The 18941-nt window shown below is 39.2% G+C and overlaps 1 protein-coding gene across 1 annotated transcript in view; it reads right to left on the bottom strand.

Moving 5' to 3' along the window:
• The window catches only part of LOC117493605 (xylosyltransferase 1-like), a 39877-nt gene that overhangs the window by 10911 nt on the left and 10025 nt on the right, over positions 1-18941 (bottom strand). Inside the window, exons 2-7 of the mRNA XM_034144248.1 lie at positions 13248-13782; positions 10064-10236; positions 8997-9199; positions 4688-4768; positions 4145-4361; positions 3311-3487 (exon numbers count right to left, since the gene is read on the bottom strand). Of these exons, the coding sequence (XP_034000139.1) occupies positions 3311-3487; positions 4145-4361; positions 4688-4768; positions 8997-9199; positions 10064-10236; positions 13248-13782 (1386 nt within the window). The remainder of the gene's footprint in view (positions 1-3310; positions 3488-4144; positions 4362-4687; positions 4769-8996; positions 9200-10063; positions 10237-13247; positions 13783-18941) is intronic.

Here is an 18941-nt window from a genome sequence, read left to right as displayed (position 1 = left end):
GCGCGAGCGAAGCACACCTTACGTGTTACTGTTACTAACTGTATATCTGTAGACTTGGTATGTCTTAAATGTCCGGTTAGGATGTATTAGAACGAAATCTAAAATGAAAATTGTAAATAAGCCATCTGTATGTAAAAAACCACCTGTATGTAAATTGTAAATAAGCCATCTGTATGTCAAATATGTCTTATATGTCTTAAATGATATGATGAATTGGAAATGGGGGACCCTGATGTAAACAAGACGAAAGTCTTTCTCTGGTCTGCATCCCCTTAACAATTGTATGTTTTGAGCTGTACTGTACTGTACCCAATATACAAGCTGTTAATAAACTTTTCAATCAATCAATCAATCACGTGTTGTTGTTAGCATCTGGTGCTAGCTAGCTGAGCTAACGAATATAAGGAGCTGTTTCAATGAAAACAGAGGAGCGACATTTCGCCGACAACTGCGCCGAGCACTTGACTTTATGCAGGTAGCCAGACAGCACACTCAGCACGGATAGTGCCGCAACACAGCTCATACACACAGGCATATATGCCTTGAGCTGCACATAGCTCCAACGATCCTCCACATTCATTCATTCATTCACACACACACACACACACACACACACACACACACACACACACACACACACACACACACACACACACACACACACACACACACACACACACACACACACACACACACACACACACACACACACACACACACACACACACACACACACACACACACACACACACACACACACACACACACACACACACACACACAGTATTGTATGAGAGAGGTTCCAGGTTGAATTGAGGCGAATATTTGTAATGTTCAGAGGTTGTTGTGTTTAATATTCATGAGAATATTTGTCATTGTTCAAATGATAATAAACAAACATATAAAGCATAGTTGTCCACTCATATGTTGATAAGAGTATTAAAAACTTGAAAAATATCCCTCTAAGGTACATTTAGAACAGATAAAAAATGTGCGATTAATTTGCGATTAATCGCGATTAACTATGGACAATCATGCGATTAATCGCGATTAAATATTTTAATCGACTGACAGCCCTAATTGTGTGATATTGTCATAATTAGTGCATGAATGGTTTGATCTTTTAACCACAAAATGTGTATAATTTCATCATAGAGTCTTAGTGGACATTTGTGCCAAATTTGAGGAAACTCCTTCCAGGAAGTAACCTAAAACACATTGATTTGGTTAAATGATGGAGAAAAAGTGTGTATAGTACTGTACATGTGTGTTCCTGACCCTCACATTCAGGACTCAGCCTTTCTAGCAAGCGAACCCGCACATTATAATAATGATAACTTTAAAAACCTCAGCGGCATCTCGCTACAGAGCTCTAAAAATACCAAGAGTCCAGCTGTTTCCAGGACCAGCTCCTCTCATAGAAACCATCCGAAGCCCGACCACAGAGGCTGCTCAGGTCTGTGGTTACAGCGAGCCGAGGGCCGCCGCTCCGAGGCCACTGCTCATTTGTGAATACGGAGCTATTCTGGGCCACAGAGGCCCTGAGAAGGGAGGGCGGGCATAAAGACTATCATCTCTGTAGCAAGGCTGCAACATTATCACAATTAAAACAACTAAATCCAAAGAATGAACACCAGGGAAAGCTTTGAGATTAACAAGAAGTTCAAACAACATCTGTCACATTTTGATATCTTGGTAAAAAAGATCAAATTAAACACTAGCATTGGAAGAGCCATTGAGAGCTAGCTAGTTTTTTTAAATGATCAAACCTAAAAACCTAGCCCGCCCTTGAGCCACAGGAGGTAGAGTGAACTACTCATCGTTGGGTTGGTGGTTTGATTCCTGGCCGCTGGGGTCAACATGTCTTTTAGCAAATGAAAAAACCCCACATTGCTCCCATGGCCAACAGTGTGTGAGTGTTATGGCGCATTTCCATTGCAGCGCGTAGCTCGCTTTAAGCGTGCCGTGTCGTGCCGTCCCCTTTTTTGGTTGTGCTTCCACTAGGCCTCGTTCCGGCGCGGCACGGCGCGGGGCCACTTTTTCCCCTCTTTTCTGGCCCTAGAAAATTGTGGTTCTATCGGGGCCAACAAACAGGGCTGAGTCGGGCTGAGTATGCTAAACTAGAGAGAGGAGCGCTGGCAAGAGGGCTAGAACTACAACAAGATGGACATATTTGACCGTGATTTAATTGTAATACACGTTTCAAAATGATGCCGAAGTAACAACATACTGATACCGGTTAGTAAAAACCATGAATTAATGCTTTGTCAAGTCTGCAGACAGACGGCAGGCGAAAAACCTTTTAAAATTCGTGTTTTTCTAGATGGAGATTGGCTAAGCTAACGCAGTATATGCCCCGACCGTCCACACTCACAACAACGGCCTATACAGACATAAATAAAGCAGCGACTGTATTCACCATGACACAGGCAGTCTGTGGTTTGTACTTGTTTAACTTTTGTCGAGTTTCTGAACATATATAAGGAGCTGTGAGCTCTGAGTGCTCACAGCTAACGGCTGTGTTGTGTTTCTGGATTTCTCATTGAAGATGACGTCACGGCTCCGCCTACACTGCGTTACTATAGTAACTACCCCAGTTCCTAAACTGTAATGGAAGCGCAGCATGAAGTGAGTCGGCCCTGTTAAGGCCCAACGCGGCCAAACCGTACCGAGCCGTACCGAGTGTGGCCGAGGCCGACCGTGTAGTGGAAATGCGCCATTAGTCTCCCTGAGCAGGTGGCACCTTGTATGGCAGCCTCTGCCTCTGTTCAATATGAATGTGTGTGAATGCTGATTTGTTGTAAGGCACTTTGAGGGGCTGCAAAGACTGGAAATCAATATAAATGCAGTCCATTTAACAAAAGGATAAAAAACTGCTTGAATCTTTAATTATATATATATTTGAAGTAATCTTGTTGTTTTTTTTCATATTATATTTACCTCACCTCTGGCTATCAGAGAACTTCCAACTTCGTAGTTTTCCTTTCTGAAAACCAGAATCCACTGTATTTTTCCCTTAAAATAACCCTTAATAGTTAACACATATTGAACTCACACTCTACCTCATTGCATATACATTTAAATGTGAAAAAAGGCAACTACTTATATAAATAGTTTTCTTTGTTAATATTTCTCTAGTATTAGATAGGCTATAATAATGTGTTCTAACTTAAGGTTTTGTATGTTTATTTTTTTTATTGACTGCCTCATTAACATCAAAACCATTTCCAGATATTAGAACATATAAACTACATCTATTCTATGTTAAAAGTTTATATCAAAATGAGCTTAATTTAGTTTAAAGTCTCACCTGGAAGCGCGGCAGGTCGGAGGTCTTGAAGTCGTTGGGCGAGCAGCCGCACCAGTCCACGATGTGTTTGTACTGACATTTACATCCCAGCTTGCGGTTCCAGTTGGTGAGCCTCAGGTTGTTGTCCACCATCGTCTCACAGTGGGCGCTGTTCTCCAGAACCGTGTGGAAAAACGACTGCAGGGACAGAAAGACACGCACGTTTATTCTCTTCAGTAAAAGCGATTCATCTAATGTACTTTCTTTGATTGATGCATTATGATTTTGATGCGCCAGATATCTGTTTTAAAAAATAACATATTTTATATGATTGCATCTTAAAATCTAATTTCTGCCAAATTCTGATATGCATATTTTGTCTGTGACAAATAAAGAGAATAAGGATATTTTTGATCCGATGAATGTTTCAAAAGATTCAATAAATGTGACGTTTGTTCAAAGTTGAAGTAATAGAAAATGTCCATCACAAGACTTCAAACTGTTTTTTTTATGTCAGACAAGACCGCAAAAATCAAAAACATATTGTCAGATTAATTGATGGTTAAAATAATATGAATAATACATCACAATTTATGAATTTAACTAACTAAAGTAATAATTAATTACAAGTACAATTATAAAGTAGCATACAAATGGAAATACTCGAGCAAAGTATCAAGTTAAGTACCTAAAAGATTTCACGTTAGTGTGTCTGTGTGTGTGTGTGTGTCTGTTTGTGTGTGTGTGTGTGTGTGTCTGTGTGTGTGTGTCTGTGTGTGTGACTGTGTGTGTGTGTGTGTGTGTGTGTGTGTGTGTGTGTGTGTGTGTGTGTGTGTGTGTGTGTGTGTGTGTTACCTCAGCAGGCAGCAGTGTGTAGGTGTAGAAGCTCTTCATGCTGCTGACCAGCTCGTCTCTGGAGTTCACCACGTAGTCCACGAAGGGCCGGTTCAGCAGGAACCAATCAGAGCCTCCGTCCACCGCAATGCCCTCTGGGATCTTACGGTCCCCGAGACGCCACATGTGCGTGTCACACTCGAGGAACAGACGGTCCAGACCCTGCTTACGAATGAATCTGAGAGGAGTGTCCAGAGTTTAGATGATGACTCAAACAGACATACAGACAGATGCAGTTAGCTACATGTATACTGCTTTAAGAAACTTAACCTGTGTAAGCGGCCATTTTATCTTAATAATATAATGTAAAACTCTTATGATAAACATATGATATCTATAAGGTTTGTTAATAGTAACATCTAAATTAAAACTGTCATTGTTTTCTTGAAACTCATGCTGATGCTAAGAGGAAGAACAGAAAGAAGAAGCGGAAGTGAAGAGTAATTATTATCTTTTTACAAAAAACAAGGAACTGTGATGAAGATTGAACTCTCTTTTTCTCACCGTGCGTTGTCTCTGCCGTGAGATTTGATGAAGTTCATGTTGCGATACTTGGACAGGAACGCCACCAGCAGCTCGTTGGTCCTGAGGGGAGACATCGGCTGTCAATCATCAACTCAAAACGTTTCTTTAGAGAAATGTGATGATATGACAACTATTGGATATATAAAAATGGTGCCTTAGACATGAATGTTGATGGTGAATTTCCACCTAGCACCATCAGATACCACATACTCATATACCAATGAGAGAGGAAGTATTCAGATCATTTTCTTTAGTTAAAACTACTAATACCAATAAAACCCACTAAAAAGTCAAAGTTATGCATCAAAGAAATTCCTTAATAAAAGTATGCAAATATAATGATTTAAATGTTGTATGTAAAAGTATAATAATGTCCCAGGCTTCTGAATTATACTGTATAACACCCTTTCATTATTAATACATTCAACTAAAAGCTGGGTTTTACCCTTGTAGGTGGTTGAGGTGCAGATTATTTTTTAGCCCAAAAAAACTTCTTATTTAACTTAATGAATTAAAATGTTTGAAACATTTTTTGCTTTTCAACCTTTCATACCGTGAAAAACATCTTATCGCATCATTCTGTGTGTTTGGAGAAGCAAAACAGACTCACGCGATACACGCTGTGCAGAAAACTGTGTTTTAAGGGGGATTTTCCTCGTAATGAATACACATGTAAGCAGGATGCCATTAAATATTTGAACGATACGTCTCTTTCTTTTAAACAATCTTCCATTCAGGGGAATCAGAGTCACTGTGTTTGGGACAGCTGGGCCTTTTATTTAGTTTCCTCTTCAAACTGTGCGGAGCTACAGTGTGTGGCCTGATGCAGACACACACACACACAACTCGGCTAACTTTGATTACAGTCGTTAAAACGCTCCGCAGGCATGTGTGTGTTTGTGGGCATGTTTGTGTTCATCGGTATCACACACACATTTAAATCTAACTGAGGCTGCTGCAACGCATGCTCATATATCCAGTGGTGGAATGTAATGAAGTACATTTTACTCAAGTACTGTACTTAAGTACAATTTTGAGGTATTTGTACTTACTTTAGTCATTATAATAAATTCAATTATAATAATGTTATGCTACTTTGTACTTCTACTCTATTTTGACAGCCAATATTGTATTTCAAGTATATTTATTTGCCAGCTTTAGTTCCTTTACAGATACTGATTATTACCTAATAACATATATTGATGAACTAATAAACATTGACATAAGACATCCAGCAGCAGTATACAAAGTAATTCAAACTAGCTCTATCTTTACCAGTCAAAGATGTATTAAAAAATCAATAATCAAAATCCAGTAATTTAATATATATATATATGATTGTGAAATAAGCCATTATGCTAAAAACAAGTGTATTCACCATTCGCACTTAAGTAAAAGTACTAATACCTAACTGTGAAAATACTGCACTACAAGTAAAAGTCCTGCAGCCAATCGCTTACTCAAAAACACTATGCATCAGAAAAAACCCGCTCAGTATGGATTTGGCAGTAAAACATTTCCTGTCAGGGTTTTATAGGTTTTATATTGTATATGATGTTTCTGGATCGACATTACTGCTGCATTGTGTTGTGTTTTACCGCCGTGGATGTTTTTAAGTACTTTATATCTGTTGGCTAGATTAAACTCATAGTCTATAAGATCATCACATGTTTGTAGCTTTGCCGCTGTCCTGTGAGAACCATGCATCTCTGAAAAGTCAACGTTTCATGAATTTATCAGAAAAACTGTTAATTTGTGACGATGCATTTTCTAGCTGATGCATCAGGTTTTTTTAAGACTTTATTGATCTACTGTAAGGTAGGAGGAGTATCTTCTCAATGCATAAAAGGAACACTTCATCCTTCAGTTTATTACAGGAATGATCTGGAGATACATGGTGTCACTGGACAGGAAGGAGAACATTGTAATCAGAAAAGTAACTAAAGCTAAAAGATAAATTAAGTGGGGTAAAAAGTACAATATTTACATCTGAGTTGTAGTGGAGGAGCAGTATACTCTTTGTTTACTCTTTATTTCAATTTCATTATGTTTCTTTCTCTACGTGTGGACAGTCTTTTAGGTTATCAATAAGAAACATAAGCTAATACTATGCACATTGTTAAAATCAATGTGATCGGTTATTTGTCACATTATCTGATCATGTGAAGTTTATTATTCTCTTTCATATTTGAAAAAGGATTGTGCGACATACTGTGGCTACAGAAATACAGACACACACACTTCCATTGACTCACTTTCCATGGGCTTCAATGACGTCACAGCTATTGATGGTGTGTCCTAATGCTGTGTGTGGGCTATGGATTTTAGCTGGAAGGGTGTTCAAACAGTAGCTCTGATGGGAGGACAGGGAATAACAAGAGGAGCCCTCTCAAGAACAAAATATGAAAAACTTAACATTTTGATTAGGCTTCAAAGACATTTTAGTGTTACTCATTTGAAAATACTGGGCTTTTCGAATTCCTTATTAAAATAATTGCCAATCATTATTTTTCAGTTGACTAATGTTTCAGCTGTTGTGGAACATTTCTTATCATGTTTTAATAGCAATATTATTTTAGTTGTTTTTGCAAAACACATTTTTGTCAATTGATTCATTGTTTTGAGCTGTACTTGAAAATGTTTATATATATATACATTTTTAATATCTATTATTTATCTGTATCTATTAATATTATAATATGTATTTGTATCTTTATCTTTATTTTATTAATAGCCTGAAATGCATTATGTATTTATCTTTATTTATTTAACTTTAACGATATATATATTCTGATATTAATATTATTGTTGTTATTATCAATTGTCAAATGACTAACAGTTGCAGCTATTAATTGAAAAATAAAGGTGTTAAGATATGATTCATTATTTTATTTTATTTCCCCGTTTCCTGGACCTTTATCAGATTAGTAATGAAGGAATAACGCACCAAAATGGGCACAAACTGAATAAAAAGGGGCCAATGGACTGAATCATTTCCCAAAATCGAACCAATGCTGCTTACTGGGACTGATTTTTGCATTAAACTACAGAATTCTAGAACAAATCACGACATCTCCGCAGACTAACACAAGTCCCACAAATGTCTTTATGGGACTTCCTTACTTCACTGCTCCAGCTTCAGCGAGCTCAATACCTGCACTGATGCCAGCAAAGCTCTCCTCCAACAACACACACCCCTTCAGACCCCTTCAGATCCCAGAGCAGCAGGGCAGCCATTAAAGGGGCTCTGCTTCAAAGCTAGACTCCACATCCATTCAGAGTCGATGCACTTGAGGGCTATTGGCCGTGTAACCTGATCCATAAGACCTTAAACAAACCAACCACGGCTTTAACAAATCAATGCTCTGCGTGTTTGGATGGGACTTGACGTGATCGATAAATCCCCCACATTCTTCTGCAGGGATACAACACAGGGAACGGTACGGGGGGGAAATCCACCAAACCTCTATGGATCAAGAGTCTAGAGAGCATCTCTTGGTTTAAAAGAGACAGTCAAGATAGTTTGAAGTCGGGTTTCATGAGGTGCTTATATGGTCATCGTTCACATTTCATTATGTTAAAATAAACATTGTGAAGGAATTTAAAGACAAGTTGCCATATTTCTAGCTAACCAGGCCCAAAAACTTCCCTTATCAGGTTTTTTAATGTGACCTTAAAAGGTATTTTTTCATGAATTTAATCATTAAAAGGAAATAATTTCCAATTGATTCGAACACAAAAGGGACCAAAATTATAGTAACATTATGATGTGGTTTTCTACACATTTTGTATTTTAAATTAACTCTAGATTAAGAGCTATATTGGTGTCTTTCCCTAAGTTTTTATCATACAAAATAAATACATATTGTGCAGCAATAGAGGAGAGTATATGAGAACTTCAGTTCCCCTTCAGAAAGGGCAGACAGCAAGGTAAAGCGGTGAAAACATTCTAAATATAGCGTACACTTCAACTGATATTTATGTATTAAACACGTCCAAAGAAGTACATTGCTTAGCTTTTTGTCTGTTCCTCTAGATTGCATTTACTGTTAAAGTATCTTCAAACAATCTAAAGCTACCCTTTAAGCACAAATAGAAACCCTATGAGGGTAATTTGGGCTCTTAGCTTGAAATATGGCAATGACTGGTCCTTTAATTCAGTTCTTTAAAACAATTACCAAATGAAAATAAAATGCAAATGAACATTTGACCTGGACTTTTGCCATGAATTTAGCAATTCAGGTTAACTTCAAAAGTGTAATTGTCTTTCTGCTTCCCTATATCCCACCTGATGGGGTAGTCTGCGGCGCTGAGGTTGATGAAGAAGTCCCAGGACCAGTCGGACATTTTGAGAAGGTCCTCCATGCTGCGCAGGTACATAGTCAGCAGGCTGGCCCCGCCCCAGATGGTGGACATCCGCCAGGGAGTCACCCGGACGTTAGGATACTGTCCGGCCAGAGACAGGACCTCTTTGTAGAGATAGTTGGACCTCTGGGAAGGTGGACATTACAACAAGGAAGGTTATAGGCTCTACTCCTCTCCAAAACTAACAGAGCTTGTGATTAAACACTGAACTAAGCAGGTTTAAATTACAAATCAGTGTTTCCCTGAAAAACATAGGGCAGATTGGCTGTGAGCTAACATTAGCTGAGCTTGTTTCTCTGAAATGTTAACATAGGACTAGTGGTTTTGAAATGTAGCACATAACAGCTCAAACAGATAGTGTGGCTGTAGTGTATCAGACGGAAGACATTTTCTGACCTGGAGGGGGTGAGGCTTATATTATTAGAAAGATATCCAATGATGAGTTTTTCTCTCTGATAAACCGTTCATCTCGGTGCATTTCATTCGGGTTTGTCAAAATGCTTGCAGCTCAAAAAACTCATGCTTTCTTTTTGTAATCCTGCGTAAAAAAAAGTATTTGAATGATTTAAAAGGGTGAGTCCAGAAATGTGTTAGCATTCCCGAGAAGTATCGTGGTCTATTGGATGTATTAGTTAGAAGCCTGAAATAAGGTCTGTGATTAGCACAAGCTTAAGAGATTTTAATGATTTGTTCTACAACATGAAATACATCACTTAATACCCCACTTGATCATTGTGTTTGTTATTTTGTCTTAAAAACTGCATCACGCCAGACATTAGCCAACTAGCTTAGCAGTGGTGACCAGTAAGTCATGCGAGTGTGATGTAGTCCCTATAGCCTTACGTTAGCTTTTTAATTCTGGAGATTGCATTTGCACCTCATAAATGTTAAAGGCGCTGTTAATGTGGATATTTTTGTGCATGTCTTTTCCGGGTCGGCCTTTGAAAATACGTCCTCCCTGCCCCGCTCTGTGACAGTGGGCGTTCTCACCTGGTCCACATGGATGTAGTAGTAGTGCGAGGTGTGGTAGATGGCTTTGAAGAGACGCTGGAACTGACGTGAGGACCGGCCGTGGACCACCAGGACGAAGGCCATCCGGGCCGGGACCAGCTGGGCGGACCCCGAGGGGTCCTCGTCCCACTGTACGTTCACATTGGCCTTGCCTGGACAGAGGGGAGCAGCTCATTACACAGGCAGCATCTTTTACAGAGCAGTTGACATTAAATGTTGCATTCATGTCCTGTTGCCAAAACAGTTCATATCAGCACTCGGGTAATGAACACATTTTCCAACGGGGTCTGCTGTCTAGGGAATTAATTTAAAAAATCTAATTTGTTTTAATTGTGTTGTTTCCAGCTCCTCTTGGGATTGGCTGTTTTTCGTTTCGATACAATAGGAAATAAATAATGCATGGATTTTTTTGACATGATTGTATACCGGTTTTATTTAAATATATATTTTTGTATTTCAATTTTATAGTTATTATTTGACTATTATTATTATTTATAATTTCATTTCTTCTCATCTTATACGTTTTTGTCATCTTTAACTATTTAATCATATTTTTTGTATCTATTGTGAAGCACATTGAGTCAGCGCCTGACTAGGAAATTTGCTACATAAATACAATTTTAACACATTTGTCAAATAATGAGGTTTATCCAACATTGTTAATCCCATACTGTGGTGCAACTGTAGTTTGGGATATATTTATCTAAACAAAAAACACCAAATCAGCAATTTTCTACAAACATATTTAGTAAAAAATCTAAAAAGAGAACATCAAGACAGACTAATTGCTGCATTGTTTAAGTGCAGGTTGCAAGGAAACGTCACGCCGCTCTTGTTCTTAATCTTTTATTCTTTCGTGGAAATGCTGTTCAGTCTGTGGCTGTCTGAGCTAAATCTGCCTCCTGTGTATACAAAGCCTCTGACAGCCTCATGCTTCTCCATCATCACGCTCACCCTAAAGATGGCGCGGGTTGAGGCCTGCTCCGCCTAATTAGTGACCTTACCCGCGCTGTGGGGCATGCTGGGAGTTTCAGGATGAATAACTGTAATCTGGTGTAGACAGGGGGAGCGTGCAGAGGGATGCACGCAGTGCTGGAATGTAACTAAATACATTTATTCGAGTACTGGACTTTGTCATACGTGTACTTTACTTCTATGCTCCTTTTGTGCAATATTTACTATGCTTAGGCGGTAAAACGTGCAAATATTCAACTGTGCAATGCTCGCAACGTTTTGTACACTGTTTTTAAAGCATTATCTGGTTTTTACACACATTTTACTTTAACTAAATGGTTTTATTTTATTACAAAAAGGAATCCAATTTCCTCCCAGAGAAAAATAAAGTGTTCTGATTATACCTTGAAATAAAAATGTTGGGAGAAATTATTTTCCTTTAATACAGTCATTTAAAATGTTTTAAACATTAAATCACATAATATTCGTATAGGATATGTGGTAGTAGTGTACTCCCAATAGGGCTGGGTGATATGGAGTATATCAAATGCCACAATATCTTTGACCAAATACATCTATTTGGTGGACAAAAACAGAATAATATAATATTCTATAAAACTATAACAATTGAAAAGAGCCCTTGTGTATAATGAGTACTTCTTCTTTTGATACTTAAAGCCCATTTTACTGATAATACTGCACTTCTATAGCTGTTCAAAATATAAATATGTTATTGATATAGAGATATTTGGATGGTTTTAAAGCCCTATATCTACTCGTAGAGTGATCTTTCCGAATTCACCACATTACTGATGATTATTTAACAAAATTGTCATTGTGTAAATATTTTGTGTAATCATCAATGAATAAGACTGCAATGTCGTCAAACATATAAAGGATTCTTTTTCATATTGCTAAGCCCTAATTTTAATACCAGTTTTCTACTCTTACTTAAGTAAAGGATCGGAGTAGTTCTCCCACCACTGGATGCACACAGAAACACCAAAGCCGCTCCAGTCTGTGGATATAATGACTAGCCTATCATCAAAGCAACCTATACTCACATCAATTTAACCCCAAACGGCCCAGGGTGGTTCAGAGAGCACGACTACAAGTAAATCATTAGTCAGTGAATCCAAAAATAAGACGGCAAAGTGCTTGCTTGATTGGGGTGTAATTACTTAGGCTGAGTCTCATCCTCTGTGTCCGTCCGCGCTTCAGCTCCCTGAAAATAGAACTGGCAGCGGACTGGAAGCGTCTTCATGGCACGTGCTGGGTTAAAAATGCTTCTCAAAGGGTACATTTAAAAAATATAAATCTCTCTTTGCCACTTCAAAGCAGCCGCCTGTTCATCTGATTCCTTGTCCTTACATCTTTCAGTCTGTCATTTGTTAACTGGCTCAATCAGCCGCTGTCATAACTAAAGGGATAAATCTGTCCTTAAATCATAGGTTAATACATTTAAGCCAACTATGTCATATTTTGGATTACACCCATATTGTAAATATAGTCTCATGAAATATGCTACATCAGTCCTTTTTCAGATTCACTTCACCAGAAAAATAAATGGCCACCATTTATTTTAAGCCTGACTACACTTTTTTTAACCTAATGGACATCTTCCATTTTTAAGATCCTCCAAAGAAAAGATTACATGTAGAACAGTGGTCCTCAACCTGGGGGCAAGACCTCAAAGGGGGTTTCGAGGGAAAAAATGTAATACATATTTGAAACTGGGGGTGGGTCATACATTAAAATCATCTATACCAGTCATATCATTTGCCTTAGATTATATTTTGTTGAGTGTATTTGAGATACATCTTCACAAGCCTTAAGCCCTATTCATGTAACCATTTACAGCACAAATGTCCATTTAGACACCAAAATACATTAAACCACCTGCAAGCATATACATATTTTTGTTAACGTATGTATTGTTTTATATAGTTGTACAATTGTAACTCTTATTTCTGATGTTCAAATATATATTTTTATTATTTTCTTTTCCATTTTGTCTTATTTTATTTTAAAATGGAGCAACTGTTCCGAAACACAATTTCCGACTGGGTTAAATAAAGTATTCTGAATTTCATTGCCAACAACTGAGCAGTAGCGATTATCCATATGGCAATAAACTCTTTAAACCTTTGAAATAAAATGTTTCATCTGCTGATATTTCATCTCTAGTATAAATGAGTGCAGATCTCACCTTCTATGGGGCAGTAGCGAGGCACTCTCTCCGGCATCAGGGCTTTGTTTTTGTGTTTGCAGTAGATCTCCACTATCTGCTGCCGACACTCGCGGCTCTTGGCCCGGGACAGAGCAGAAATGGCTTCCTTCCCGCTGATCTCGCACTGCGGCTGCTCCTTCTTCACCACCACGCCGGGCGATGGCAGCGTAGAGGACCTCTTCGCCGTGTGAAACTGATCGGACCCCTGCACCGGTATTGGGACCGTTGGAACCTGGGGGTGGGGTTCACGGACGTGGGTGCGATTGTTATGGGGCTCCACCCCTCTGGGTTGCACCGGAGGGAACTTGAGGACCTCGTTTGCAGGTTTTCCCAGCATGCTCTGTGCTTGGGCCTTGTCCAGCTTGCGCTTGGAGTTAGCGAGTGGAAACCGCTGCCGTCGGGCTCCCAGGTTGCTGTTGCTGTCGATGGTGTCAAAGTCTTTAGGGACCGAGTTCTCGTTGTTGTTGCTGTCCAGGCGGAGTTTCTCTTTGGGACGGTGGGAATGGTAGGCATCCTGTGAAGGAAAAAACTAGATTAATATATTGTAAAAGTCAACAACTATCTTTGATGTGGGGGTGAGTCATTCATTAAAGCGGTCCTATTTATTTATTGTACTTTTTGGTGTTTTACCTTCCCTGCTTTGTGTTATAGGTTTTTGTGCATGTAAATGGTCTGCAAAGGATAAAATCCCAAAGTTCCCTTCAGAGGGAGTTTCTCTCCCACACTCCCACACTCCCTGAGTGTGGTTCTGGTTTCAGACAGAGGGTGAAAAGAGGTGCTGCAGCACAGGCAGTATGAAAAATAAAGAGCTTTTTGAACATTAATGCATATAAACATTTCACAGAAGAGACACAAAATACAAATATGAACCTGAAAATGAGCATAAGAGGGCCCCTTAAACCTCTTAAGCCCCACGGACCCTTCGGCGGGTCCGAAACCACAACATCTGCAAGCAACAGTGTCTGAGGGCTTCTTAAGAATTAATAAACTATGAATGTTTCATATCCATGTAACGGGAAGAAACTCAGCTAACTGATGATTTTTTTTTTTGCAAAAAAAAACACAAGGCTAACGCTGAGCCTCTGAATTAGCCCTGGGCGAAACAATCTTAACGCCGTTAGCACAGAACTCTAGCTATACCGATCAATATACTTATTGGATCTGCACAAACAAGTTTAGCTAACATCTTGAGATTCCACAGATTATAGAAATATAAGGATCATCACTGAGCGATCAGAACTCGTGACAGGGGAAGCAAATACAGACAACACACGACGTAGCTTTAGGTAGCAAAACACGGAGATATGCTCACCTTAGCTGTTATTCTGATCAAAAGTCGTGTTCAATGGCATTAAAACGAGAAAAAACGCGGCTGAAGGTTAATCCATAGGTTAATCCAATGTGTCTGTCACTTTGAAAAAATGATTGATAAACCATAATTCAATTTCTATGCAAAAATCGGAGGTTAGAAATGAGCTGCTAATGGGAGTGTGTCGCAGATCCGGTTTTGGCTACGCGTCACTCTCACTCCTTATTTGGTAACCTGTGTGTGTATGTGGAACTTTTCCTCGATTCCATTGGCTCTAGAGATACGTCAAATCCACCCAAATGACCCCAGAAGTGGGTTTCTTTTGCTAAACCTCTCTAAAAAGGTCAGATTGTTTTGCATCAATCTTGATACAGGGTACTTATTATATGTTGTACTTTGGATTGCTAAAGCTTTTAGTCTACTAACCCATCATCCAAGGGTAGTTTTCACTATAAGTAAAAAAGAATTTTTGGACAGACACTATAATTTACAGTTTTTTACTATGTTCAATCTGAATTTTCTTTAAAATAAAAAACATCTATATTGATTCTGACTTTTCTACATCCAACTCACAGGTTTATCATTACTTTGAGAAAAAAGATTATTAATTTTCCCCTTTTAGAAGTGTAGTTATGGTCATTTGTTCTGGAAATGTCATTTTCTAGCCTGAGACCTGAAAAACAGGCTTGGGGCTTAACAGCTAAAATCTCAAAACCAATAAATACAACTACTCTCAACCCTGTAATTTTCCAGAGTAACACACTGACACTGTCCAACTGTTATTGTATAAGTGCAAAAGTAAAACATCAAAGAAAAGGCACTTAAGTTGATTACTAATGGTAATGGTTTTTGGAGCCAAGGCAGAACGTATAAAAGTTAGCGCTGAGCTTCAGTCTGCAATGTTCAAAACAACAGATAAAGCCAGAAATCTAGGTGTAGTCATGGACTCTGACCTGAGTTTCAACAGTCACATTAAAACAGTTACTAAATCAGCCTACTATCACCTAAAGAACATATCTAGGATTAAAGGACTAATGTCACAGCAGGATTTGGAAAAACTTGTCCATGCTTTTATCTTCAGTAGACTGGACTACTGTAATGGTGTCTTCACAGGTCTCACTAAAAAATCTATTAGAAAGCTGCAGCTAATTCAGAACGCCGCTGCTCGAGTCCTCACTAACACTAAGAAAGTGGATCACATCACTCCTGTTCTGAAGTCTTTACACTGGCTTCCTGTGTGTCAAAGAATAGATTTCAAATATTGTTGCTGGTTTATAAAACTTTGAATGGTTTAGGCCCAAAATACATGTCTGACCTACTGCTAAATTATGAACCATCCAGAACTCTCAGGTCTTCAGGGACTGGTCAGCTTTCTGTCCCCAGAGTCAGAACTAAACATGGAGAAGCAGCATTCAGTTATTATGCTCCGAATATCTGGAACAAACTCCCACAAACCTGCAGGTCCGCTGCAACTCTTACTACTTTTAAATCCAGGCTGAAGACTTTTCTTTTTGCCGCTGCTTTTAATTGAACTATTCACATCTTAAACTGCACTGTAACTTTTAACTTTTATCCATGTATTTTTTCTTTTAATGTTTATTTTATTATCTTTTCTTTTTAATGACTGATTTTAAATGCCATTTTTAAAATGTCTTCCATTTTTGTAAAGCACTTTGAATTGCCTTGTGTTGAAAGGTGCTATATAAATAAACTTGCCTTGCCTTGCCTTGCCTTGCCTTACTACCACAGACAATGGTGAATTATGTCCTTAGAGTCCGCTACAACACAATCATAACAATGACATCCTGTAATCCTGTAAGAACTGCATAACATCCGCACACAGAGAAAACAAACATGGCTGATGTTTACTGGTCCACACATCTTTCTTTACAACAAAAAAATCCAGTCGTATGTTATTATATAGCAATTTAAAAAGGTACCACGCTGTGAGTAATTGATACATTTAAGTCATTTAATTGATTGCCATGAACATTTTAAAAGAATCTATTTTTCAAATCACGATAAGTTCAAGACAGTCTACCAGTTTAATCCAGACTGAAATAGGTCAACAATTAGTTGATAGATTGCCATGACATTTTGTGCAGAGGTTAATTATAAAACGGTACACAATAACAAATAATTATGCCCAAACATGTCAGAATTCAAAAGTTTCCGTAGTTTCTTTTCTTACAAAAACAAATCGTAAATTCAAAATATTGATGAATGTTAATTACTTAGAAAACTGTGTAGGTTTGGTTCTCATTTTATCTGCAGAATTGTGCAGATTACCAATCTACAGTATATTCACTTTGGTCCCTGGCTTTTTCATTCAGTCAGGCATCACTTTCACTCTTTCTAGGAAAAAGAAACAGAGTCACAAGAGGGGGAAGAAGGAAGAAAGGAATAATGTCCTGAGCCCAGTGACCTTTAACCCCTGAGACACGGCAGCTGTGGCCTTGACCTCCCAGAGTCAGAGGGTGATATATACTGTATATGGAGCTGCGTGTGTGTTACACTTGCATAGCCACATGGCCTTGATGGGTGTTTTAATCCCATAGATTGTTCTTTATTAGTCTTTTCCAGACACACACACACACACACACACACACACACACACACACACACACACACACACACACACACACACACACACACACACACACACACACACACACACACACACACACACACACACACACACACACACACACACACACACACACACACACACACCTTGTGGGAAGACTTTAATATCAGGTCTCTTGCCACCTGCTCCTCACAAAACCTTTCATTATCTCATCTGTAATATCCGTAAGGAGGAGTGTGTGTTTGTTTTTGTAGTTGCAGTGAATTATTTACAGCTCTCCTGTGATCAGTGAGTGTAAAAGTACAGCGGTAACCAGGAATAAAAAATATATATATATATACACACACACAATATAGTTCCTGGGATTTTGTGTTCACACCAAAAAGATCTGGAACTAGAACCTTTTTTGCAAACCTAACCCCTTGTTAGTCCCTGCTAGAGAGCAGGGACTTTCCTGGGGAGAAAAGGGTTCAAATTTCTGATTGGCTGGGCGAATTGCAAACCACGCCCCGTAAAACCATGGATGTATAATAAGAACTGGATACAGCGTCGGAGGCGGGGTCTCGTTCTTTCCTATGAGAGCTGCTCAATAGGCGCTTTCACACCCGAGTACTTTTCCCAGGAATAGTTCCGATAGTTCCTGGGATTTTGCGTTCACACCAAAAAGATCTGGAACTAGAACTTTTTTTTTTTCTTACCTTTTTCACCCCTTTTTAGTCCCTGCTAGAGAGCTACAGAGCTAGAGAGCAAGGACTTTCCTGGTGGTTCCAATTTCTGATTGGCTGGGCGAATTGCAAACCACGCCCCGTAAAACTCTGAAGTTTTTGTGAAGCCGCCATTTTATTTGCTCGTATTAGCATATATTAGCATTAGCCCAGCGCATCAACAGAGAGAGACTAACTTATGGCAACACAAAAGAATAATGGCGCATGAGGACAAAATGGCCCAACTTTTGAGAGAGCGAAATGTCACAGATTACCCATCATGCCTAGCTGTCAGAGCAGAAGAACCCGTATGTGCGCTCACAGAGCATGCGCTCCCCTTAAACCCCGCCCCCCGAGCTCCCACTCTCGACTCAGTAGAATGAATGGAGACAGAAAATACATCTAGATTCGGCTTTTAGTGCATTTTACAACTTTAAGGACCGAATGATTCTAATAAGGGCTATAAAATAGTTCATACTGGGTAGTTTATTTAGTTTTTAAAAAAGTATCCGCTTATTTACAGACGTCTCTTTCCCAATGTTAGTCAATGGGGAAAAGTCTTTCTGGGCCCAGTGACGTCACGGACTGATATGGAAATTGTAGTACCGCCGTTTGGACACAATTAATATTTTCATCAGAGTCCGGCGCACTTCCTGGGGGCTTGCGTAAAACTCTGAAAAGTTTTGTGAAGCCACCATTGTATTTGCTCGCATTAGCATTATTAGCATTAGCCCAGCGCACCAACGGCGAGAGACTAACTTATGGCAACACAAAAAAGAAAACATTGGAGCGGTGGAGTGATGAGGAGGTGTCGGCGCTTCTGGCGATTTACTCGGAAGGCTTCAGTAGAAGCTGCTGGGAGTCGCCAGTCCCCAACTACGGGGACTTCGGGTGGCAGTATACGCCGTGAAGTTGTTTGCGGCCTGCCAGTAAACCCAAAGCAGAAGAAGAAGAAGAAGTGACGTCAGCGGCTCCCTCAGGGACTTATTCCGGTGTGAACGCGATCTACTAGATAGTTCCGGAACTAAAGATTTCCGGGGAAACTAAGTTCCGGGAACTATTCCTGGGAAAAG

Source organism: Trematomus bernacchii, unplaced genomic scaffold (assembly GCF_902827165.1).
Source record: "Trematomus bernacchii unplaced genomic scaffold, fTreBer1.1, whole genome shotgun sequence".
NCBI lineage: Eukaryota > Metazoa > Chordata > Actinopteri > Perciformes > Nototheniidae > Trematomus > Trematomus bernacchii.
Note: the sequence above shows the minus strand (reverse complement) of the source record. Positions and strands in the feature narration are given on the sequence as shown.